The 27513-nt window shown below is 41.2% G+C and overlaps 1 protein-coding gene across 1 annotated transcript; it reads left to right on the top strand.

Moving 5' to 3' along the window:
- The first annotated feature begins 4045 nt into the window (after nt 1-4045).
- LOC137259394 (fibroblast growth factor receptor 2-like) lies at nt 4046-27513 on the top strand. The gene is made up of 20 exons (XM_067797061.1): nt 4046-4127; nt 5101-5203; nt 7125-7297; nt 7849-8001; nt 8985-9104; nt 9450-9755; nt 10494-10575; nt 12700-12884; nt 13935-14081; nt 15884-16003; nt 16770-17063; nt 17874-17998; nt 19942-20007; nt 20636-20804; nt 21498-21608; nt 23181-23446; nt 24107-24229; nt 25198-25309; nt 26036-26132; nt 27327-27513. The coding sequence occupies exons 1-20, from the start codon at nt 4046-4048 to the stop codon at nt 27511-27513; spliced, it is 3021 nt and encodes a 1006-aa protein (XP_067653162.1).

A 27513-nucleotide genomic window follows, 5' to 3' on the forward strand; every position in this document is an offset into this window, starting at 1 on the left:
TTTAAATCAGTTTCATTAACATAATCAGTCTTACGTATGAAGTTGAATTAAATCGCTGCTTATTAACGTGTTCGTATGAAAATGCAAAATTTGTCCCAATGCATTCAATATAGGACATCACAGGAACTAAAGTACATGTTGCAGTAATGACTACATGTGATATTCTAACACTTGTGTAAAGGTTTAAAATATAATAATATGATACACTAAATGTATCCATTTCCTCTGAAAATATTATTCGCATCTGACTATCAAATACGCTTGATGTAATAGATTTGCGCTTTCAGCCATATTGGATAGTGTTTCCCAAATCACGTTTCGCAAAGGCCGGTATTTCAAGGACAGACATGTTATGAACGCACCGCCATTTCCCTCTATTACCACCTCTGAACACAACGCATGACATGCACGTGCACAACGCAATAGCGTGCATGAGGTCCCATTTTTGATTGTGACATTTTTTCAAGAAGGTCGAGAAATAAAATTAATTTTGACACTCGTCTTGCATCATACATTTGTGAGTGTTTATTTCCAGTCGTTTGTTGTAAAATGAAAATCGTATATATGCAAATTACATACCATACATCAATCATCTTTCAAAAGAGACTACATTCCTAATAACTATGGGTGTAAGGAAGTGCAAATGGTGATGCATTCTCAAAACATTTCAATAATATCATATCAACATTGACTGACTCCGATAAATCTCCTAATTATTATAAATCGTAAATAAAACAAAAATGAAGATCGTCTACTTTTGTTTAAGAGTATATTTAGAATTTTATATATGTCCATGTCGGTTATATCCAACGTATAGAGCCTACGTAGACTGTGCAGTGTGTCCAAAAATATATGCCCCACTAGTACAGAAAAATATTGTAATAATTAGGAATTAAATGTAGCATGTTCTGTATATATCAGTTTGAAGCTAAGAGGTTAAGGTTTTGTGTAACATATGTCAGAAGTTGATGTGACGTCATCGTGATGTCATATGACGTCATCAGTGAGACTATATGGAATGTTTCTTCACTTGAAAAAGACTGATGATACTGAAATGACGTACACTGTGACGTAGGTTACGACGTCACTGGGCATCACATGAACATTGTAAAATGTTCTGGTATGCGTTTTTAACCAGTGATTACAGCTTACACGGTAGTTCTGGGATAGCCTAGTGGTTAAAGCGTTCGCTTGTCACGCCGAAGACCCGGGTTTGATTCCCCACATGGGTACTATGTGTGAGGCCCATTTTCTGGTGTCCCCCGCCGTGATATCGCTGGAATAATGCTAAAAGCGGCGTAAAACCAAACTCACTCACTCCCTCACTCACTAGATGGTAGTTATGTACTGAGTAAGGCCTATGCGGTGTAACTATGCCCTGTATTGGGGGTTGATAAATGACTCAGGTTATGATATATGATACGTTATACATGCCATCAGTTCACTTCGTGACGTTGAAAGGGGGATAAAGTATTGAAGTAGTTGAATCATATATAAAGTATAATACAGAGGTATAAAATGACTTTATTTATTGATATTAAAATATATTTAATGCGTTCAATGTCAATTTCTATAACACTGAAAATTAGCATGCGTTAATTACATGTCACTAATATCAATAAATCAGTCAGTTTATTGCATGAAGGCCAGTGGCCCATATACAAAATATATATGTATAGTATGTACAACATACACGACACATATGACACACGTTACAGTGAATCTTTTCTCCATATGAGCGCGTGGTGAATAAATAGAGCTGTCTCGTGTTGTAATAGGGATGCTTTACTTGAAAGTATTGAAGGGAAAAGTTTACTTTACGGTAAATGCGGTTTTGAGGAAATATCCTGTTTTGCAGAGATATGACGGTTCTAAACGTCAGTTAAGCTATAATGTATTTTTAAGCAATGTCCTTACACATCTCCCCTAGCTTACGACAATGGCGTGTAAATGAAACATATTATTGCATCCCATTTGCTCTGTACGATGCTCATGCTGTTGATCACTAAATCGTCTGGTCCAGCCTCGATTATTTACATACCGCCGCCATAGAGCTGAAGTATTTAATGACAGTTCAATCAATCACTGTAAGTTAACCAAACAAATATGTGACCAGTGAACCGGAATGTCAACATGATTTAATGGACTCAGGATTCAATGGTAGTCAAGCCAGCGTTCCATAATTGTATTGTGTTTGTGTTGATATCGATAAATCACGATTCCACCGCAAGTTCTTCTCGTATAGTAAAACCATTCCCTACTTATCTCTGTCTAAATACCATTCGTGTCATGCCATTAACAAAGATAAACATACATCATGTTGTTTGGGTGATGCGTTGGTACAGGTTAAACAAGTTCTGTTCGTAAGCAGGTCTGGTGTCCGTCCGTTCTCAGCTTTATCTGCATGATGTGCCCAAGCTGGTAAGTTCATCTTTGCTGCTATTTAATTGTTCTCGTCATGGTGTGACTGAAATATTGCCGATGTGACAATAAATATTAACTCACTCACTCACTCACTCACTCACTCACTCATTATATTTCGTTTTCCTTTCGCGAAATACGAAAATGCGCATTTCTTGGTCTGAAACACCAACCTGAGATACTGCCTGGGTGTAATTTTCTCTGTTCCACAGTCACAGAAGGGTACTGCTTTCACCTATTCCAACTTCTTTCCTCAATTCCACTATCACAGAACTGTACTACTTTCCTCAACTCCACCGCCACGGTACTGTACTGCTTTCCGCTATTCCACCATCACAGTACTGTACTGCTTTCCGCTATTCCACCGTCACAGTACTGTACTGCTTTCCGCTATTCCACCGTCACAGTACTGCACTGCCTTCCTCTATTCCACCGCAACACTAAAGTCCTGCTTTCCTCTATTCCCTCAACCCTCACATTGCTGCACTGCTTTCCTCTTTTCCATTGCAACACTAAAGTCCTACCTTCCTCTGTTCTACCGCCACACTTCAGTCCTGCTTTCCTCTATTCCCTCCACCCTGACATTGCTGCACTGCTTTCCTCTTTTCCACCGCCACACTTCAGTCCTGCTTTCCTCTATTCCACCCTCACAATGCTGCACTGCTTTCCTCTGTTCCACCGCCACACTACAGTCCTGCTTTCCTCTGTTCTACCGTAACATTCACAGTACTCTTTCATGCATCTTCTAGACAACCATGGATGTTTTCTCTCGCACACTTTTGTTTCTGTCAGTTTCTGTTTCCTCTGTTTTGACCCTATTTTTCAGCACCATCTATGTACCTCCCAGTGTACTGTTTTACATTTTCTGCCACCTCTGTTGCGCCACAACATGTCATCGAATTTGTCATAATGTGGCATCATGCCGATCCGACACAAAATACCATCTCGCGTTTCATAGGACTGGATGTATCATCCAATATAATGCCATTTTCAAATTATCCCACATGAGACATGCCTCGAATTACCAGTGAAGGTACGGGTTAGAGTTGGTCTTCAGGAACCCATGCTTGCCATAGGTGGCGACTAACGAGATCGGGTCATCAGGTTTGCTCAACTGGTTGATACATGTAGATCGATGTTCGGGATGTTGGTCACTGGATTGTCTGGTCCAGTATTAACTGACCGCCACCATATAGCTGGAGTATTGTTAAAACTAAATTGCTAAAACAAACCTAAACTCCCTCATTCACTCAGTCACTCATAACTTGAATACGACTAATATCGTCCGTGTTGACTTACCCAACTGCCCTTAACCGTCCTTCACGGACATGTTTTTTTTATAATTTACTTTAATTATTATAAACCGGCCGATGTGACTTACAATTTTACCTCACTCACTAACTCAACGGTCAGTTTTATGTTCTCTATGTACTACCCTGCTTCTATCAAAACTACGAGTAATTGCACAGATAGTTTTCATCATGATATTTAACCCACATCAGTTAATGCCCTCAGCAAATATCGAAATCGATAGTCAGTGTGTGCTAACGGCCAGATTTAGCCATCCACGCTTCTGTTTCCATAGGTGTTCTGGAAGCTATGAATTTCTTTGTTCCAGAGAACGATGTTTGAAGGTTCTGTGCTGTTGCTGTTTGAGAGCGTCTTGCTGTTCCTCTGTGTCAAGGGCGGACGTGATGACTTTCCAGGTGAAATGTTTAATAAACATTTTTAATATGTAGATTCACCAAAAGATCAGTCGGATTCCCGGAGCCCAAAGGGCTCAAACATCCAAATTATATCTGCCCCTTTCAGAGTCCGGGAGCATAAACAAACATAGAGGTTACATCAACCCATGGGCCCCGAAGGACCAGCGAACAACGTATTTATCTTACCGAGCACCACAGTGTTAATTTTGAACTGTTTGAGGCAAGGCATTGTACACTTCAACCAACTTGTGTGAATCGAACTATGGATATCTTTCACCTTGCAGTTTGTCCCACAGACTTTGTCTTAGTAAACTCGCCGCAGTGCAATGCCAAGGCTTAATATTCACAGGGACTACATCTGAACGTTCTGTCAAAATTTATTGGAATACGAGTCAAACCTTCAGATTTTGCTGACGACTCAAGAAAAACAAATTTAGAGTTACCTCCCTTCCAACAATTTGCATTCGCAAAACATCGGTAATTTCCGTGAATAATGCGTGTTTTTCAATGTTATTCGAGTTAAGGACGTACTACCACGAAGTACCTAATGAGTTGCCATTGGCAGCCATGGCAACATTTAAATGTACCTCGGCTGCAAGTAGGGTACATTGAAAATAATAGAAGAGCACTTAAACAATCAGAAAACGACATTTATGTGTGAGGTCAGATAAATATTTAATTCAATTAATTCTGAATTCAGTTTACTTTTATAAGAAATTATCATGTTTAAAAGTCGTTATTACGACTGAAGTCGTTCTAACGGGTTTTAACGTTTTTCATTTTTTCTCATATAAACTGCTTTCGTCACGATATGGCTGAAATATTACCGATGTTAGATGTCAACTCACTCACTGACTCTAACGGAATTTGAATGCAGTTGTAGTGAGATCACAACTAGTTAGGTTTAGTTAGTTAGCTGAATTACTGCTTCTGTTTGATTTGTAAAACAAATAACTTACGTTTTACTCGTCAGCTATGGCCCCACCGATACTACAAGAGGATGGTACCCTGGGCAGTCACTTTAACCCATCCCCTTACTTCTTGTATTGTAAAGCAAGTGGACAGCCCAAGCCGTCGTAAGTTATGCTACTCAAATAGTATCCACATCTGATCAGCTGCGGCTGCTATTGTTTATAATGCCGCTGAACTACTACTACTACTACTGCTGCTGCTACTACTACTACTGCTACTACTGCTGCTGCTACTACTACTGCTACTGTTACTACTACTGCTGCTGCCACTACTACTACTACTACTACTACTACTACTACTACTACTACTACTACTGCTGCTGCTGCTGCTGCTACTACTGCTGCTGCTACTACTACTGCTACTGCTACTACTCCTGCTGCTGCTACTACTACTGCTACTACTGCTCCTCCTACTGCTACTACTGCTACTGCTACTGCTACTGCTACTACTACTGCTACTGCTACTACTGCAACTGCTACTGCTACTGCTACTGCGACTGCTGCAGCTACTGTAACTGCTACTACTACTGCTACTGCCGCTGCTGCTCCTGCTGCTGCTACTGCAACTGCTACTGCTAATACTATTGCTGCTACTGCTACAACTACGATCACTGCAGCTGCTACTGCTACTACTGCAGCTGTTACTGCTACTACTACCACTGCTGCTACTACTGCTACTACTATTACTGCTACTGCTACTGCTATAACTACGAGTACTGCTACTGCTGCTACTGCTACTACTGCTACTGTTACTACTACTGCTACTGCTGCTACTGCTACTGCTACTGCTACTACTACTACTACTGCTACTACTACTACTACTACTACTACTACGTATTACCGATGTGACTTAAAATCACTCACTACTACAATTAGTGCTACTGGTACTAACAGCGTGTACTACTACCACAACTATTACTGCTAGTAGTAGTAGTAGTAGTAGTAGTAGTAGTAGTAGTAGTAGTAGTAGCAGTGGCAGTAGTACCAATTCTATGCGTGTACTACTACCACAACTGCTATTACTTCTAATTCTACTTTTGTTTTTACCACTATTTACTGCTGATACTACTACTACTGCTCCTCCTACTGCTACTACTGCAACTGCTTCTGCTACTGCTACTGCTACTGCTACTGCTGCAGCTACTGCAACTGCAACTGCAACTGCTACTGCTACTACTACTGCTACTGTTACTACTGCTGCTGCTGCTATTACTACTACTGCTACTGCTACTACTGCTGCTGCTACTACGACTGCTCCTGCTCCTGCTCCTGCTCCTGCTACTGCAACTGCTACTGCTAATACTATTACTGCTACTGCTACAACTACGATCACTGCAGCTGCTACTGCTACTACTGCAGCTGTTACTGCTACTACTACCACTGCTACTGCCGCTGCTGCTACTACTGCTACTACTATTACTGCTACTGCTACTGCTATAACTACGAGTACTGCTACTGCTGCTACTGCTATTGTTACTACTACTGCTACTGCTGCTGATGCTACTGCTACTGTTACTACTACTACTACGTATTACCGATGACTTAAAATCACGCACTACTACAATTAGTGCTACTGGTACTAACAGTTCTTGTACTACAGGTGCTACTACTTTTAATTCTACTTTCATTTTTACTACTACTACTACTACTACTACTACTACTACTACTACTACTAGTAGTAGTAGTAGTAGTAGTAGTAGTAGCAGCAGCAGCAGCAGCAATTCTACGCGTGTACTACTACCACAACTGCTATTACTTCTAATTCTACTTATGTTTTTACTACTATTTACTGCTGATACTACTACTACTACTACTACTACTACTACTACTACTACTACTACTACTACCTCTATAGCAGTTAATACGTACTGTAAACCAAATATCACTTTGTTCTTTAATCTGATTGGTCGAAAAACGTAATCGATTCTGTTCCCAGGTATTCCTGTTTTTTTCAGAACCAAACTAGATTCCTCACCATTCAGGATTGTCGTTTGTTGTGGAATCATTTATGTATGTTTTTAAACAGGGTTACGGCATTGAGTGAGGGAGCTCAAATTGAAGTAAAAACGCATAGTCTGGAGAGTTCAGACGATGACGCTGTAAGACTGAAATTCGACGTTGGTGAAGGTGTCTACCAGTGTATGGCCAGGAACAGCCACGGCGTTGCTAGATCTGACAACATCACCATGAAACATGTTGGTGAGTCACCGAGAGAGAGAGAGAGATGCAAAGAAGACTAAATGACGGCAGGCTTATTTGGGGTATCTTACTGGTACCATTTCCTGAACAAAACAGACGTGTTAACCATAATTGTCGAGTTTGAGCTCTGTCCTCCATTTTCATTGTTAATCAGAGTGAATTGAAGCTGATTATCCGCTTAATCGAGTACACCTACGAACCATGTGAGCGTTACTCTTCTGTTCTATTCATGTCATAATGTCAGCCAAAGATAAATACGCAAAAGAAGGAGAGAAAATAAAAGCGACAGACGGGATCGGGTGGTCAGGCTCGCTGACTTGGTTGACACATGTCATCGGTTCCCAATTGCACAGATCGATGTTCATGTTGTTGATCACTGGCTTGTCTGATCCAGACTCGATTATTCACAGACCGCCACCATATAGCTGGAATATTGCTGAGTGCGGCGTAAAAGCTCTCACTCACTCACTCATATCATCATATGAACTATTTTATCTTACGTAATCCTGTAGATTCTTGCCGAATAATTTCTTGTTTTGATTCCCAAATAGGTGTCATTGCGTCATATCAACTGTTACCTGGTGGCCACGGAGTTCTTCTGTGTGACACGGACGTTGACATCAAACACCTAAGCCCAACGTATGCGTGGAAGAAGGGTACAAATCGAGTATCAGTCAGCGACAAACATTATATTGACGTTAATGGTGAGTCTATAATCGTTTCTCTGACCTACGACATTTGGACATACTGATCATATTTGGAGCACACGTTAGTCGACAGTGGTGACGTGGATAAAAACCAAACGCCGTCGCCCGTTGAACAATAGGTTACTGGCACAACATAAAACCTGCTCCGTATGAAATATTCACCTGTCAACAAGAGCTTGCGGACAATAGTGTTTGAACAATAAGGTATCATTGCACAGGGCTGCCAATTGGTATCAATACCATGTTGGTTGGTTGGGTTTATAACGCCGCACAATTCTCATCGATAATTTCATTCGTGCTCAGTTGTTTAATGCCACATTCCGCAATATTCCAGCTAACTTGCTGTAAGTGTTTGAGTCTGGACAATACAATCCAGTGATCAACAGTATGAACATAGACCTATGTAACTCTCATACGATGACATGTGTATGGACCATGCATGGGCTGATGAATACATCTAATCCTAATATTCGAGAGTAACATGTATCAGTTGAAACAGAATCAAACGCTTTTATTTCTCAGACAAAGATGGAAAATAGATGTCATTCGCGGTGCTGGTAGAACTGCTTGGCTCTATGAGTCTGTGCTTGTTTTTTGGGTAACGTCTCACTCAACGCTGTTCCAGCTGTATAGCGGCTGTCTGTAAATAACGGAGTTTGAACCAGACAACCCAGTGATCAACATCATGACCATCGATCTACGAAAACTTGGGATAAAACAATCAGTGTTGTCAGAGGATCAGTGTTAGAATTGTTCTTCACCAACCAAGGCTTGTCCTTGGAGCCGGCTTACTGTCTCGGATTGTAATGAAACCTAACTGAGTTCCCAGATGATGTCATTCACTGGTTTTTATGGTCAAGACTATTTACAGCAATTAAACAAGAAAACATAGTTAATTGCGGCATTAAACATCAAACAAAACGTGCGAAATGTGGAGAAATAATTGTACATCATTTCTTTTTATATATTTCTTCATTTAGGAAGTCTCCATATTTTGAATGTGGGCAGTCTTGATGTTGGAAGTTATTCCTGCACAATCAACATTACAGAGAAGGGACATAATCAGACACAAACGAAAACAACAATCGTACCGTGGAAAAGTGTGTTCACCCCGGGCTCAAATTCTACTATCCAGAATCGCACTACATCGAACAATTCCTCAGTTTCAAATTCTTCTAAACGCTTTCGACACAATGTCAGTATCCAGGTGTCTGCTACCAATCCTACACAAACACCCGGTGTTCATAGTCCTGAAATGCAGACCGCTTCGAGCCCTCTTACACACTCATCCGGTGTTCATATTCCTGGAATGCACACGTCTTCTACCATCCCTACACAAACACTCGATATTCATAGTACTGGAATACAAACGTCTTCTACCATTCTTCCACAAACATCCGGTATTCATAGTCCAGGAACAGACACTTCTACGATTTCTATCCAAGCACCCGTCGATCAGAGTCAGAGTCCTGGAATATACGCGTCTTCTACCATCGCTACACAAACACCCAGTGTTTACAGTCCTGGAATATACACGTCTGCTATCAAACCCACACAAACACCCGGTGTTCACAGCTCTGTGCACTATACCACATACTCCACAACCCAACTCACACAAGTCTGGACCAAGAAAGGCACCCGTTTGGAGCACACCACGAGAACAACAGTCGAAGACACTACGATGCCAGAGACATATTCGTTTCGTCCTTCAACATCGTCGACTCCAACAATACAACCGAAACAAAACACAGGTAAGATGTTACCCTTGCTTGCCACTTAAGCCAACAACTGTTCTCGAGACCGAGTTTCAGTGACCAAATCATGTAACTAACGTGTTTTCTTCAGAATTACGGGTGAAGTTCAGTGTTAGAATTGATCTTCAGTAACCCACGCTTGCTGTAAGTGTCGACTTAATGTGATTGGGTGGTCAGGCTCGATGATTTGGTTGACACATATCATCGGATTCCAGTTGCGTAGATCGGTGTTCATGCTGTTGATCACTGAATTGTCACGGACCACCACCATAAAGCTGGAATATTGCTGAGTGGAGCGGAAAAGTAAATTCACTCACTCACTCACTCAATCTTTAGAACTACAAATGGGAAAAATGTAAGCCAGTTTTCAATACTTATATGGTGTCTGTAAGAAACGTGATTGTAAGAAGTGTAAGCCAGCCTCCAGTACTGATATAATATCAATAAATAACACACACCTGAAAGGTTCTTGAGAGGCATTTAGAAGTCGGTATTCCAATATAAGACAAAATGTTATGGATGTCAACTTCTTCTTTATTGTTTACACAATGTTTCTGGACAAGGTGCATCCTTGCCCCTTCATCATCCACCTGATGGGCAAAGAATAGCCCTGAAACATTCTGGGCCATAACATTTTGTCTTATATTACAGCTGGAAGATGCAATGCATGAGCTTAATGTACAAGTACAAATATTAATACAAGTGCAAAGAGCTTTGTATTATGTTTCATGTCAGGTCCCCATACAATAATGCTGACGAAAAAAAGGACATATACTTATGGCGACACTGTCACTATCGAGTGCTTGTGCAGCGAATTGTAAGTATTCAGTAACCATAATGTTTTCCTTACTGTTTATTCCAAATCTGACAGCAAACATGTCTACAGAGTTTGCCTTAATGAATATTGTCGTATTGTGGAGTTGAACGAAATAGTGATGGAGGTGTTAAACCAATTTTTTACTTCAAACGGTTCCGTTTGATGGTTCCCTCGACCGCGTTTCAGCAGTGCAGGCGATGTTGTGTCATTTATGAACTCTGTTGCACATACGTTACAGGGGATGCGTAAATTTCAAAATGTTCCCAGTTAACTTAGCCGCACTGTCTTTTCGGTCGTAGAATATGTGCGCTGTTAATGTAAGGCTCTCTTTCCCTACAATCGCGGGCGACTGAAGGGATGGTGTACGTCCGGCTAGGGTCCATGCAGGTAGCTAAAGTACCGTAAGTCCCCATGGTTCCAGCTATGGTGATCACTCTTCCGTTGCTCACGATCTGTAGCCCGTTTTATATATACCGATCAGGAATATACGACTTGAAGAATTAACCTAGAAACAGATATATATTATAAACCTACAGATACTAAACAACATCTACATTTTACATCTTGCCATTGTAGGCATGTAAAGAGATTCTTAAGCCTTCCATATAATTTAGCAAGACGTATCTGCATGACTGTGTCTCAAATACCGATAAGGAATATACGACTTGAAGAATTAAGAAAAAATGCAATTTGCATAGACAGGAAGACACTGTTGAAAGTTCGTGATAAACAAATAAATAACGCTGCAATCTGGTCTATGTGTCAACACACAACCCCAGGAATCCGTAACTTTTTCATATCATTAGACAAAATGTTCCAATCTTAAAGGCTGATATTAAAATGAATCGAATTATGGCAAATGTAACTGTGATAAAAAGTAAACGCCAAAGCCGTAACTTAAAGCACATATTGACACGTGCCAAATTCGACTCATGTATTAAACCTACAGAATTCAGTGTCTCAAATGTAAACTTTGAAATTGTGGAACTTGTTAGTATATAGTTGAAAGCTCATGTACCATGTACCAGGAAACAAATGTTTCATGTACGCTCAAACACGGACTGCTCCGCAAAACATATTATTTGTGTGATTATATGCCAAGGGTGTCATGAAGAATACATTGGACAAACGGAGTGCTTGAGCGACAGAATGCGCGTCCATAAACAGCAGATTAAGGACCCAAAAACCAGGTGCATCCCCTGAAGCGCTCACATCGATAAATGCGCAGCAGGAGAGGAAATAAAGTTTAAAATATTCCCGTTTTACAAGATGAATACTGCTGATGCCACGCTGCGTAAAGCTAAAGAACACTTCATAAAAGAATTGTGTCCATCGTTAAATCAATAATGCAGTGTATTGGAATTATACTTTTTTTCTTATGCTTCTATTGTATCAGTGTCAACGCCGCGTCAAAACATTTGTACACAGTTGTATTGTGACGTCAAGACAAAAGTGACGTCATAAAAGCCTGTTTAACTGAAATCGGATCGTCAGGCTTGCTGACTTGGTTGACACATGTCATCGGTTCCCAGCTGCGCAGATCGATGTCCATGCTGTTGATCACTGGATTGTCTGATCCAGACTAGATTATTTACAGACCGCCACCATATAGCTGGAATATTGCTGAGTGCGGCGTAAAACTAAACTCACTCACTAACTTACAGGCCTAGAGGTAATGTTGTGATGCTGAGTACTAATACACGGTCTTTCTGGCGGTATTGATGTTCTAGCTTACAAGACTGATGGGTACCCGTTAAAATCCGGGTTAGAATTGGCCTTCACTAACCCACGTTTGTCGTAAGAGGCGACTAACGGGATCAGGTGGTCAGACTTGCTGACATGGCTGACACGTGTCATTGGTGCCCAATTGCGAAGATCGATGCTCATGCTGTTGATCACTGGATTGTCTGGTCCAGACTCGATTAGCTACAGAACGCCGCCAGAGAGCAGGAATATTGCGAAGTACGGTCTTAAACAATAAACAAACACAATTATTTACAAGCCACCGCCATATAGCTGGAATATTGCTGAGTGTCGCGTGAAACAACTAACACGCATTCATTTACACGATCATTGTTAACGTTTCGCAAATAAAGTAACACACATGCCAATTTCTTGTTACAGGCGAAACAGCAAACACCCACATGTTTCCTGGACAGTTCCTGACTTCATGGAGAGACAAATAGATGTTCGTTCAGATAAATACCAGAGGAGGCTTGTCATTAGAAACGTGACACACAATGCTTCTGGAATCTATGAATGCAGCTGTCAGAACTCGAGCATCAAATCAATAGAAATAACTATCCAGGGTAAGGGCTTACAAACAAAAGCGTTTTGTGGGAAGGTTGTTTGTTTCTGCCAAATGTCGCTGTTCGAATGGTGTTATCAAAATCACAATTTCACACATTTTAGGAAATATTAACTAACATTATACATAGTGTGCCCGAAATCGATAATTGAAACTTCCATGCGATCAGCTTCCAAAGAGTTAACAGCTGTCATATTTGGAACAGGACGACATAATTTCAAAAAGGGCACCTTTATTCCAAAATGTTATGTTATTACAGATTTTCAAGTATTATGTAAAGCTATTCGTGTATAGTGATTTTTAAAGATTCCAAAAACACAGTTATTTCGCTTGTCTTCAACATGACGTAGTTAGTAGTTTGTTCGCGTTTTGTTTTTTTTTGACAGCTGATTATGGCGGCAGTCTGTAAGTAATCAAGTATGTACCAGACAAGACAATCCAGTGATATTCCAGTGAACACAAAGAATTAGGTACAAGTCCTACTACCATAATTTGTAATGACGTCAGCATTAATTACATATTTCAATTTGGGGACCTTTCATAAAGGTCGTGGTTAGAATTCATTTTTAGTAACCCATGCGTGTCGTAAAAGGCGAGTAACGGGATCAGGTGGTCAGGTTCGCTGACCTGGTGAACATATGTCATTGTATCCCAGTTGCGTAGATCGATGCTCATGCTGATGATCACTGGATTGTCTTGTCTGGTCCATACTTGATTACTTACAGACTGCCGCCATATATCTGGAATAATGCTGGAAAACTAAACCCATTCACTCTAATATAACATTGTTCGTCAATGCTATTCGCCAAATTCCGAAACTATTAAGGAGATTTTAGTTCTAAGTGGTGTTTAACCACGATGCAGGAATGACAGGAAGACATAATTTCAAAAGGGGCACCTTTATTGCAAAATGTTATGTTATTACAGATTTTCAAGTATTATGTTTTGATACTCGTGTATAGTGATTTTTAAAGATTCAAAAAGTACAGTTATTTCGCTTGGCTCCAACATGACGCAGTTAGTAGTTTGTTCGCGTTTTGTTTTTTGACAGCTGATTACATGTGGGTGACGCAACCAACGCCTGTTGTTGTGTTGACGGGAGACACAGCTACCTTCAGATGTGACGCCCGATGGAGTGACAACGTGCTACGCAACCAAACCATCACCTGGTACAGCAACTACATCCGTATACAAAACGGTAAATCTGCATCCTTATCTATTGGACCCGTGAAGATCGCGGGATAGAATAGGCCTTGAGAAACCCATGCTTGCCATAACAGGCGACTAAGCTTGTTGTAAGAGGCGACTAACGGGATCGGGTGGTCATACTAGCTGACTTGGTTGGCACATGTCATCGGTTCCCAGTTGCGCAGATCGGTGTTCATGCTGTTGATCACTGGATTGTCCAGACTCGATTATTTACAGACCGCCGCCATATAGCTGGAATATTGCTGAGTGCGGCGTAAAACTAAACTCACTCACCCCTTATATATTAAGTGAGAGATTTTGCGCCCGTTTCATTTCGCCATATGTATCGATTCTTAACAAGGAAACGACATATCGTTTATTCCTGTATGACAGTAATGTCAAAGGCACACTGGGCCTGGGTCCACTCTTTGTTCCGTTTATGCTCATGCTCTTAATCACAGTCTTTCCTCTGATCTTAGGGATCCGTCAACATCTGCGATAGAACAGGTCTTCAGCAATTCATGCTTGCCTCTTGTCATAAGAGGCAATTAAGGGGATCGGGTGGTCGGACTTGCTGGCTTGGTTGACATGTCATCGGTTCACCACTGCGCTGATCGATACTCATGCTGTTGATCACTGGATTGTCTGGTCCAGGCTCGGTTATTTACAGACCTCCGCCATATAGCTGGAATATTGCTGAGTTCGGCGTAAAACTAAGCTCACTCACTCGTTTCTGACTAAAATGTGTGTTCAGGAGGCAATGCATCTGAGAGATATCCAGACTCCAGTACATGAATGTCACCATATTCCATCAGCCAGATATCTGGTAATAAAGCGTGTTAAAATAACCTAGCTACCCACTCCTCATCGCCCGACAACGTTCCTGTATATGTTTTCTTGTTGTTTTATGTTTAGCTTTACGTTCAGCAATAATCAGATCGACCCGATGATCAGGTGATTCGGATCACAAACATTTGGAATCAACTAATCGTGTCTGACTAATCCTGTTCGGCGCCTCATGCGACAAACATGGTTTGCTCATCTCTCCCCCGACCTCCGCCCTCTTTTCTTCCAAATCATTTATTTACCAGTCTTGTATTTTGTCAAGCAGCATTTGTTGCGAAAGTAAATCTGTTCTGAAAGTAAATCTACATACTGTGGCCATATAATCCCGAGTGAATGAGTGAGTTTTTTTACGTCTCTTGCACGACTGGTTGCATGATTTGATGCTGTTCCACATTGAGTGAGTGATTGATTGAGTGAGTGAGTTTCACTGCGGGGGATACCTGAAATGGGCACCACACAAGGTATCGATTTAGGGAATCGAACTCGGGTCTTTGAAGCGACGAACTACAAGACTTTCCTAGCGCCAAACATACTTAAATGAGTCAATCACAATCAGTTCTTCATGGAAGTGGGAACTGACATCTCAGTGATCCAAAATGCCGTAGAAATATTGCGAGTTGTGTCCCCCTTGTCGCACCATAATCCTTGTGATGGTGTGGTCGCATCATTTGTCACCACTAATCCCGTGCCCAAATGTTTCACCAATGATGTTGTGTTTGTTTGTTGTTTAAGACCGTACACCGCAATATTCAAGCTATATGGCGGCGTTTTGCAGCTGGACCAGATAATCCAATGATCAACATCATCAGCATCGACCCACGTGAATGGGATATGATGTATATATTTCATTTATAAACCAACTTGACAGCGGATCTACTTTAACTAATAACTCCTTCTTTGTGTAAACCCTTGGCATTGGAAGACATTTAAATGCCACTGATATGTTTTCATGTCTCATAATATCAGAAACCAGACCCATGATCGAATTCCAAAATGTCACGCGGAATCGTGACATTCGCAACATCCAATGTAGAACTGAATCTGCGCATCGGAGTCTATACTTTAACAGCTATTTACAGGTTATAGGTAAGTCCACATTCAGCTCCTATTTGTTGGTCGTAGGTAAGTCCACATTCAGCTATTTGTGGGTCTCTGGTAAAGTCACTTTCAGGCTTCACAGGTAAGTTCATATACCGCTATGTAAGTCCACACTGATGTGTTTGTGAGTCCTCAGTACTTTCCCGTTCAGTGGCAACAGGTAAGTCCACATTCATTTCGGCAATGTAAATAGCTAAGGAAGTCCAAATGACGCCTAATGTAACCAAGAAATTCAAACCAACAAATATTCAAATGTACCAAATTGCTTGGTTATAATTCAGTGACAAAGCCCAGTCACATTAATCAGCGTAATTCAAAATAATTCACATTAAACAAAGAGTCAAATCCTGGCACAGTTATGGGTATGCGCTGAATCTTGGATCCTTGCAATAAGACCGTTTTTGAAAGTCCATGTTTTGGTGTGTGTTTTCAGCACTTAGGCTATTATAAGTCTGAGTTTAAGGTTTTTAGGTTCGCACTAAAACCATATGGAGTTTACGTGTACACTGTGACCTGAGCACAAAGACGTCTATTTATAAGTAAGGGAGCTTAGCACTTAAACTATAGAGAGTTCACGTGGAGACTGCGATCTGGGCGTAAAGACTACTGCAACTGTAATAATTACGGATGCTTAGTGCTAATCGTATATTGAGTTTACGGGTTGAATGTTGTCTGAGCGCCCGACTCGATTTTTACTAGCCAAAGGACAGTGGCTATGTGGCTAATTTAAAGTGAAAACTATCCTTCATTTCAGAACGAATGGTACTCAACTCTGACAGAACAAACTTCTCCATCGGTCCTGAGACTGAAGCCATTACCTTGCCAGTGAAAGTCATGACAGACCCATACTTACGTACATCCACCTGGTGGGAATACATTCCCGAAAACGCTGACTTTTCTGAGAGACTAAAAGCGAAAACTGAAACCTTCACCCGCTACACAGGCGGCAATACTACATGGGAGACATTACTTGGGATATACAACTTCAATGTCGAAAATCAATTTGAACGGGGAACCATAAGTTTTTTTGTTTCACGAAAGTCAAGAGGTAACTCTTCTGTATTTTCTGTTCACCGTGAATTCATCGTGATTGTGAGATTTTTTTTCAGAAAAAGACACGGTTGTAGTGAAAAAAGTTTAACTGAGAGGGGGCTTTGAAATTACAAATGTAGAGGCAGATCGAATGTGTGGGTCACAATGCTGAAAGGCAGTTACACTTGTAGGGATGATTGCAGCGAGGGTGGAGTCTTTGTGATTTTTGCAACGGATACTTTGCGATATGTCACAGAGTCTTTGTGATTTTTGTAACGGAAACTTTGCGATATGTCACAGAGTCTTTGTGATTATAGTATCAGCAAGGGAAGGGTGAGGTAAGAATTGGCCTGTACACCTTGAAAATCAATATTACAAGAGAGTGGAAATTCATGGCTAAATATCTACGAGCATCCTTGCAGTAAAAATGATCATCTTAAACTGACATTGCTCAATGGTTCAACTATTTGTTGAAGTTGTTCTCTTTATTTCGGCAGTGTTTACTAAATTTTGGTATTTTTTAGCTGTTACAAAAAAAACTAATGTCGAACATTTTTCAAAAAATTGTAGATTCGATTGTGATCGATGTAATTAAGGGAAAGACGCGAGGGGAACAGAAAAGATAGAAAGTGCTGATATTGATGTAGTTGAAATAACGAGAAAATTGTCAGTTTATCAATATCGTGCGGGAAATGTTTTAAATCAAAATGCTTTGAAACTAACTGGAAATTTGTAACCGGAAGTTTAAAAAATAATTCATATTTGCATCTTTAGACTGTACAGAAATCAGTTATATTTAATTCATTCACTTGAAACATTTGTGCAGAATCCAATGAAGGGGCTGATTCTGGGATGACGTATTTCCTTGGCGAGATCCTTGGCCTTGTAACAGTTGTGACTGTTCTCCTTATGCTCTGCATCCTGTACAAAGAAAGGGAATGGCTAAAGAAGGTAACCAGCTCCATCGAGAGAGTGTGTGAGTCGGTGAGTGATTGATTGAGTGAATGAGTGAGTCGGTCTAATTCACTTCGGAACCATGCTCCTTGAAAGCTCATTAGAGCCTATCGAGTGAGTGAGTCAGTCAGTCAGTCAGTCTAATTCACTTCGGCAATTTCTCACAGAAACTCGTGACTCTGCGGTTAGAACTGATCTTCAGTATCCCATGCTTGCCGTAAGAGACGACTAATGGGATCGGGTGGCCACGCCTGCTGATTTGGTTGACACATACCCAAGTTGCTTAGATCGATGCTCATGCTGTTGGTCACGGGATTGTCTGGTCCAAACTCATTATGTACAAACCACCGCCGTATATCGGCAATTTCCTGAATGCGGCGTGAAACTACAACAAATAACTCATTTAGGTACTCATTTAGAAGTATTTAGATGAGACAAATTATGCAGTGACAACACATGGATTTGAAAATCTAGAGCATAGCAGAACCCCAACCACATACTCGTAGTGCTTGTTCAAATTGAGGGATTGTATTTTAAAACCACCCAGAATAATATTCCCGCAATCTTACGGCAGGAGCCACGCGAAAATGTTCCACACATTGTACTCAAGTAGGCTACCCCACTTGAGACAAAACTCGTTCGAGAATAAACTGTAGTTTCAAAACACGGTATATGAGAGACTACACACCGCCAACGATAACCGCTGTCACCAGACTGGAGAGACATACAGAGACGACAAGACATTAGGGATATCAACGTGTGTATTTTCACAATAGCCAAGTTTCTGTATAGGTTCTTAGGTCGTTGTCAAGCATCACCTTTCGGTATAGGGTCTTATAACGTTTTCAAGCATCACGTTTCGGTATAAGGTCTTTCAAGCGTGCTGCTTGAAAAATATCGTTCATGATTAAGTTCAAAGTAGAAGTGTTTTCCCTAGCGAGATTGGAACCCCAAGTCTCAGATTCGAAGGCAGACGCTGTACCGCACGGCCACCGGGCCGAAGAAGGTAGGTGTGTTAAGTTATCTACTTACAGTTTCTGTCATTAAATTGTGTTTACACGCGCTTCAGTTATTGTTATTGTTGTTCATGAAATGATCATCTAGGGCCATGGTACTTATAACAGCTAGTGTACTCGGGTACTTTGAATTTCGATGTGCGTATATTTCATAATATATATTTTCCTTCTAGGTAGAGAAGGGGTGAGTGTGTACGTTTTTTACGCCGCTTTTTGTACTATCACATCGGGGGAGTGCAGATGTGGGCTTCACACGTAGTGCCCACGTGTAATTTCGAACCCGAATCTTCGGTGAACGGTTGAACGCAAGCTTTCCCCACCGCCCCTTTATATAGACAGACAGCTTAGGCGTGTTCAGAATCGTGAGCACACGCGAGCCTCCGCTAGCGCTCGATCCTGAACGCCTGTGCCCGGACGAGTGCACGCGAATAATCCTCACAGCTGCTTCGCCAAGAGAACAAAGATGGCGACCCATTCAAACCATTATCATTAATTTGCAGTCACCTGACGAATGGGCAAATAATAGCCAAGAAATGTTGTGAAAAAGAATAAAGAACAAGATGACATCCATAACATTTTGTCGTATACGTCAGGTCTAATGTCATTCGTCACTACACGCCCCTTTCCATAACCTCCTACAAGAAGAAGAAAAGCTATTCTGCTTTTCCCGTAATAACGCGAGTTCATGATGAATGGTTTCATGTAACCAAGCGCTCGCCGTTCTGAACACGCCTCTCGACTGCGGTTAGGTAACAATAGACTTACGGATATGACATACATGTGAGTTAGTGAGTATAATTTACGCTGTTTTTTTACGCTTGTCAAAGAAATATCACTGTGGGGGACACCCGGAATTAGCAATAAGACAAGGAATTCATATAAATTTTGGAAGCACCCTGTATCTACAGTTCATTACTCTTTCAGAAATGGCGGAAGCGGAAGTTGGAACGGTCCATGAAGTTTCGTCTTGAACTAGCAAAGTACAACCACGTAAGTGTTTTTTGTGTTGTTATAGGTGTTTCCGTAGATGCGATTGAATCTTCGACAAAGAAACATGATTCTTTAATTTTACACTCTCACCCACCCGTGAAATCATTCCGAGTATTTTTACCCTACAATCTGCTTTTCCTGTATGGCTCCTGCTCAATCGTATACACTCTAATCTAAGGTTATAGCCGAACTGAACACCCACTCCCGTGACTTCAGCGTTCGGTAAAAGTGCAGGGGTTACCAAGGAATGCAAGTCTAATTGGTTTATTGCTATTGTTACCCGCCTAACGCTGCAGTTATCTCACACATACACGCACACGCAAAATGTTCGTTTCATCGTCCTTGAAGGAAAGAATAGTTGTAATACTTGTATAATTTGTGGGTTCTTAAAACGAAACAAATATTTGAAACTCAGTACAGAAAATCACAACGGCCTGATCATTCCCAAAGTACTTTGTGACAGCAGAGAAAATATGTATTCTTTTTCCGAAAGTTTAACAGTGCGCGAATGAGTACAGTTTTACGGTGCAATGAACGATATTCCACCGATATGACGGGATCGTCACGGGTCCAGAACGTCTATGAGGCCACATTTATGACAATGTTCATCTCATCTTCATCCCGCCAGGCGTCCCGATACGTTAAGTTCCCCACCCACAGTGACGAATTTCCCATTGATCGACTTCACTTCCTGGACACACTTGGCTCAGGGAATTTTGGGAAAGTGATGAAGGCGGAAGCACTCGATGTTTCCGGAACTGGAAAGTGGGACCTGGTCGCCGTGAAGATGTGTAAAGGTTAGTTTAAAATAGATCAACGTTTCTGTTAAGATCCGTTCTATTTTAAAAAAAATCAAAAAAGGCCCGTGTGGGCTAGTAATTGCCATTTTAACTCATCTTTTTCTGAAAGTGAGAAATTGATATTAACCCAAAATGTAAGTAAATAGAAGCGACAAAAGTTTTACCGCAATTTTAAGAAATTCAGCAAGGCGCAGAGTCGAGTTTACATGTCTGTACATATGGATAGTGTCGTATTTTCAATATTATGCGCACGCTTCACTCTGTTCTAGGCTGAAATTTGTCAGATAGAGTTACCTCCCCGAGTAGAGGCGATGTGTATCGTTCGCTCGAATAAACGTTCGTATTCCCGGGAAAACGCTTCACTAACCCTTGGTGGAACCTACCTTTCGAAACTCAAAGAATGCTACAATTAGTACACGTGTATACTTGCTTTAGGAGTACTATAACTATACGATGTTGTTTCTAAACAAACCGAGTCTCCACCAGAAAAACTCCCTGCGATCAAAGGGCATGCGTTTATTTCACAATGAAATAGTGATGACAACCAGTAAAGTGAATATTAGAGTAAGACAAACTACACAATCTGAGTCGATCGAGCGTTAAATCAGACGACCTTCTACTACTTTTGACGTTGTTTCCTGACGTTTCAAGTGTATATTTTAAGAAAATAAGTATATATTTGATACACAGACATAGCGACTGATGCTGAGAAGGAAAATCTGTATCACGAGACCGTCATTATGAGGAAGGTGCCTCCACATATCAACGTCGTCACCTACCTCAGCTATGTAGCGTCATCCGGTAGGTCCACGTCCCCCTCCTACTCTCACCTCTCTCCCCGCCCCCGTTTCTCTTCCCCCCCCCCCCCTCTCTCTCTCTCCATGTGTCAGCAACCCATACCTGTCAGAAAGGGTGACGTCGTAAGAGGCTCGCTCACTTGGTTGACACACGTCATTGGTTTCCAATTGCGCAGATCGATGCTCATGTTGTTGATCACTGGATTGTCTGGTCCAGACTCGATTATTTACAGACCGCCGCCATATAGCTGGAATATTGCTGAGTACGGTGTAAAACTACACTCACTTACTCCAGGTAGGGTCTGTGCGAGTACACAAAATTGCGTACGTCCTAATGATCCCTACTACTTGGGCGATATAGATGTCGTTGTATATAGAGAGAATACTAAACGATGTCCTGTGTCACACCATATTTATGAAACGATTTAACGTTTATCTAACGAGAGAAAGAGAGTGACCTGTTGACGCCAATATCATTCAAGAGATTCATAAGTATGGTATTATACGGGACATAGTTAAACATTTTTTAATTAATCCACCAACATCAGCAAAACAACACGGAACAAAGAACCTCACTCCTGAGAATTCAACGGATGTGACGACTTTTTTAGCTTTCTGCGCGTCAAGCAAGGTTTAATTCCATGGTGAATTGTGAACTGTGAACTACTTTGAAGTCATACTTACTGCATTACACAGTGTTCAGGAGTGACGTCTCCAACGGGCGAGTAATAAATTATATTGACCCAATACAGTAATATAATTCTTACGTTAAATTCTAGTTTTAATATCCCACATTGTGATATTCTAGTTTATTGACTGTGCTTTGTCGGCAGATTTAATAGTCTAATGTTATTTATTGTTAACGCCTAACACGTTTTAGTCACGATATTATTGAAATACTGCAGCCGATGTGACGACAAATTTCAGTTCACTCCCTCTATCTACTCTAGATCGTATCTAGCCTACCTCCTTCCACCCTTGTCACCCTCTTGTTTCATACTCCCTCATCTACAATTGTCCATCTTCTGCCCTGTCACTCCCTATCCAGGCGCCCTGCAAGCCAGTATTTTCGACTAAGGCCGGTAGATTGCAACGTTTACATGGTATTGAGGACATGAAGGTACCGCCACATATCAACGTTGCCACCTACCTGAGCTACATCCACGTCCCTCGTTAAGGTAGTATTGAGGGCTTGAAGGTACCTCCACATACCAACGTGTCAGGGCGGTAGATTGCAAAGTTATTGTAGTATTGAGGGTTTGCTTAATCTCTTTAGCAATGATCATAATTATGTAAGTCTGGACATATTTTCTAATGGCAGCTATATCCCGGCCTTCGCATTATGTCCCCTCTCTCTACCTTCTGTTTCTCTTTCCAGAGCCTTCTGCCCTGATCATGGAATACGTACCTGTCCACATATTATGTCCCCCCTCTCTCTGTCTTCTATCTGTTTCTTTATGTTCTCTCTCTCTATTCTCTATTTCTCTTTCCAGAGACCTCTCTACTAATCATGGAATACGTACCTGTTCTCAGGTTATGTCTCCCGTTTCTCTCTACTTTGTATTTCTCTTTCCAGAGCCCTCTCTACTGATCATGGAATACGTACCTGGAGGAAATCTGTTGCAGTTTCTGAGAAACAGACGTCCCCAAAGAGTGAAGGATGAAGACGAGGTGACGGGTGAAGGAAGCACTGGAGAGAGAGAAGAAACTGGAGAGGAGAAAGAAGAACGGAAGCCTGAAGGAAATGATGATCCGGAACAGATGAATATATTGTCATCACGTGACTTGTCCTCCTTCGCTCTGCAGATAGCAAAGGGAATGGCGCACATTGCCTCTCAAAATGTATGAACGTTATCGTATTTGGAAATGATTAAACTAAAATCAGTTAACACTTTACTCAGTCGCTTTAACCAGTTAAAGTAGCAATTGTATTGCCTTTCCTTAAAATACATTATATAGTGACATTTCGGTATCGATTCTTGTAGTATTATCAAACTAACTATTATTAGTACGAATGTATGTGCTCATAAATGTTATAATAATAACAAAGATACATTAACATCATTAAAGATAATAATATTTACCTTAAGTTTCAATGCTTTCAAAATGCTTTATGTCAGTATCACATGATTAGATGAGCAACGTAACGAAATTACAAATTATGTTCGTGTCAAATATCCCAAAATTGACCTAATGTTATTTAGCTGATACTACCTCCCGTATGCCATAATACCTTTCATCGCACTGTTATAACAAATGTCAATGAAATATCCCAACTTATCCCTACGTCCATAACTATCTCGTATATTACGATGAATAACTCAGATTCACGTGACATAATGATGTCAAGTAAATGTCCAAAATTAATCTTATTTAGTCAATAATAGGTTCCATTTTGACTTTATACGTTTGGTACATTTACGTGTCCTGCAATCAACCCGTTGGACCCGTTCCCCTTCGACCTTCCATCTTGTCTTATTGCCATGTTGACATATTTCATAGATAATACACAGAGACCTTGCTGCCAGGAATGTTCTCCTTGGCCTTGGAAATGTCTGCAAGATCTCCGACTTTGGTCTGTCACGTGACATGGAGGGGAGTGACGAATACGAAGTGTCCACAATGGTAGGTATTTTCAGGCGACCATGGCGAACCACAGTGACATATTATGGGACACACAATACCCGGCCTAAGATATATGACATAAAATTAATGAGAGATTAAACTGGCAATATGTAGCAAATGGAATTTCAAATTAGGACTGTGGACTGAAAATGCTCACATAACCATTTCCAATATCCTCTAAGTACAAAGTATTTCACAAACTATTAACCATTTATCTGATTGGTTGAATATCACTTTGTTGCATTTATGCAATGCAATATTACATTTCTGGTTTCTTCAAGGAACTGTTCCTTTTTTGCCTTGTTCCTGCAGCTAAAGACAAAATTTACTTTAATGTCCTGTCCCCATTGGTGTAAAACATCCATCGTTGATATTTTGCCAGTGATAGCTATAAGGAACAAGTCATAACACCCCCCAATGGCGTATTTCATCACTGGTTTCTATATATTTGTGGATGATCTCTATAACGTATTATTAACGATTGTGTTTAATGACCCGATTACTTATTAGTTGTTGAATTCCCTCATACCTTGTGGCACCGCTTGTGTGTTCAACGACAACGCCCCGTCCCTATTTGTTTCAGACCCCTGTGACGTATTACATCACTGTTTTGTTCATGCGCCCGTTCCTATAAGATTAATGCCCGTATAACCGTATAATCATTTTTTTGTGCAAGGACCCTTCCGAATGTCTTCAATGTCCGCCTTATGTTTTACATCACTGATTTGTTCAAAGATCCTCCCTTGTATATTGAATGTACCCCCTATCGCATTACATCACTGTTTTGTTCATGCGCCCGTTCCTATAAGATTAATGCCCGTATAACCTATTACATCATTTTTTTGTGCAAGGACCCTTCCGAATGTCTTCAATGTCCGCCTTATGTTTTACATCACTAATTTGTTCAAAGATCCTCCCTTGTATATTGAATGTACCCCCTATCGCATTACATCACTGTTTTGTTTAAGGGCCCTCTCCCAATTCGGTGGATGCCCCCCGAATCTTTGACAGACCGGCTGTACACTCTCAAGTCTGACGTGTGGTCCTATGGGGTCCTCCTCTGGGAGATTGTCACCCTCGGTAGGTGACCACACCCTTTATATATATAATAATGGAATCCCAGTCGGATCACTGTCGTCTTGTAGCCCAAACAGAGTCAAGCAAGAAGAGTCAAAGTTAAGCGCAACAACATAGTAATACAACAAGTGGACAGTTTAGCCATTAGTCGCATCTGGTGCTTTGAATATGACTTTTTATTCTTCAAGTGGGCGACAATGCCAAAACTCAACCATGCACCTTTGGGGTTTCAATAGGTCATGAGTGGGAAAGAGTGACGAATGGGTGAGAAAGAATTGTTAGGACGTAGGTAACGTGAAGTTTCACTGACTTCCCTGGTGGCCTAACGATAAAGAGTTTGTAAGGTTTTGTATTGTATTGCGTCAGATCACAAACGGGTTTATATGTCTTGATGGAGATGTGCCTCAATGTCCTTTGGGTGTGAAACATGACTCTCACTCACTTATTTACTGGCTTGCCCTTGTAGAGCTTGATGAGTCTATAACAAAGGTTACAAATATCACAGCTGAACGAGAAAGACTCTACAAGGTTTAAAATTTGCACCTAAACGTCTAACTATTCAATAAAAACAGGTCTTTATCCATAAAGCTGTCTCCTTTGTTGTGCCGTTCATGATTGGCAAACATTCTCTCGTCACACGGTGGGCTGGTTTCAAAACCAAGTACGGTTACAACATGCCTAGAAGCTGCGTGAAAATTGCTAATGCCTTCTTTATCTTTCCTCACCCAGGGGCCAGTCCTTACTCTGGCCAGTCAGCCAGGCAGGTGATGGTATCGGTCAAAGAAGGGAAGAGGCTGGAAAAGCCAGACTACTGCTCGGACCACGTGTAAGTCCAGTACGAAGTAAATGTTTATGTAGCAGGGCGTGACGCCATCCCATAGATTGCATCCTTAATATTTCGCCTTGCAGGCGGGGTTAAGTTTTTGATCAAATGGACGGGGTGTCCGACTTAGCATCAGAAGTTCAGTTGTTCGAATCCCACAATTGTGATTCGGACATTGTTGGCCGCCTCATTGCATTACTAGGGACGATTCACTGAGAGAGGAAAAAGAAGAAACGAGTGAAATCATTTGCGGGCACAAATCTCTTGCGTTCATTAGTCATGAGCTGTCTTTCAGTAAGCTTGGTCTAGTTAAGTGCATGCTGGTTTGCCACGTATCAGTATTGCGTTTGAGGTAACTACAAGAGGGAATCCGATCATAACGTGTTCTGGACATTGTAAGTGTATATTTGTGTTTTGAAGAACCCGTGAGGATCCTGGTTATCCGGGATATACGCAACATAAAAGGTGATGTGTAAGGACACATTGCTGTTCTCGGTATATCTTAGATTGTTATATGTCCTTGAAATGAATACACTTTACAGAGAAAGACGGTTTATAAATGCTAATCGTAAAATGTAAACAGTGGGCCAAGATACCTTTATTTTCAGAAACTGTGCTTATCTATACTTGCCACATATTCTAGTTTTGCACGGCTTTCCCTGGATTCATTTTTTCAGGGTCTGTATGTGAGACTAGGTAGATCCTTGCTGGGGTTTGAAGGACCTATGAAGATCCGGTTTAGAAATGGTCCTCCATAACCTTTCCATATGGCAAGAGGCGAGTAACAGGATGGCGTGGACAGGCTCGTTGACAAATGTCATAATACCCCATGGTCCATACTCAAGTTAAGTCAGGTCGAGGCTCATGAAGTTAATCTCTGGATTATCTGGACTTGATTATTTACAGACAACCATTGACTAGCTGGACATTCAACGCCATTACACAAACATGCAGTTTTATGGTGGCGGTCTATAAATAATCGAGCCTCTACCAGTCAGTCCAGTGATCAATAGCATGAACATCGATCTGCGGAATCGGTATACGATGACATGTATCAATCAAGTCAGCATCCATGCCAACTGATCAAGTTGCCTTTTACGACAAGCAGGGATTGTTAAAGGTCGGGATCTTGGGGCTGTTCTACATATTCGATGTAAATCTACTAATACCGTATTGGTGTTGTTTCACTCCCTGCAGGTACAAATTGATGACGCAGTGTTGGAGGACTCACCCTGGAGACAGGCCTACCTTCTGCAAACTCGCCGAAACTATAGAACAGCACCTGGAGGAGGAGGCCGAGTATGTACAACTCAGTAACTTTGACGTCAACATTTACGACGTCATCGACATGGGGGGGATGGACGTTATGGAGGAGAAAGTCTAA

Source organism: Haliotis asinina, chromosome 13, assembly GCF_037392515.1.
Source record: "Haliotis asinina isolate JCU_RB_2024 chromosome 13, JCU_Hal_asi_v2, whole genome shotgun sequence".
Classification (NCBI taxonomy): domain Eukaryota; kingdom Metazoa; phylum Mollusca; class Gastropoda; order Lepetellida; family Haliotidae; genus Haliotis; species Haliotis asinina.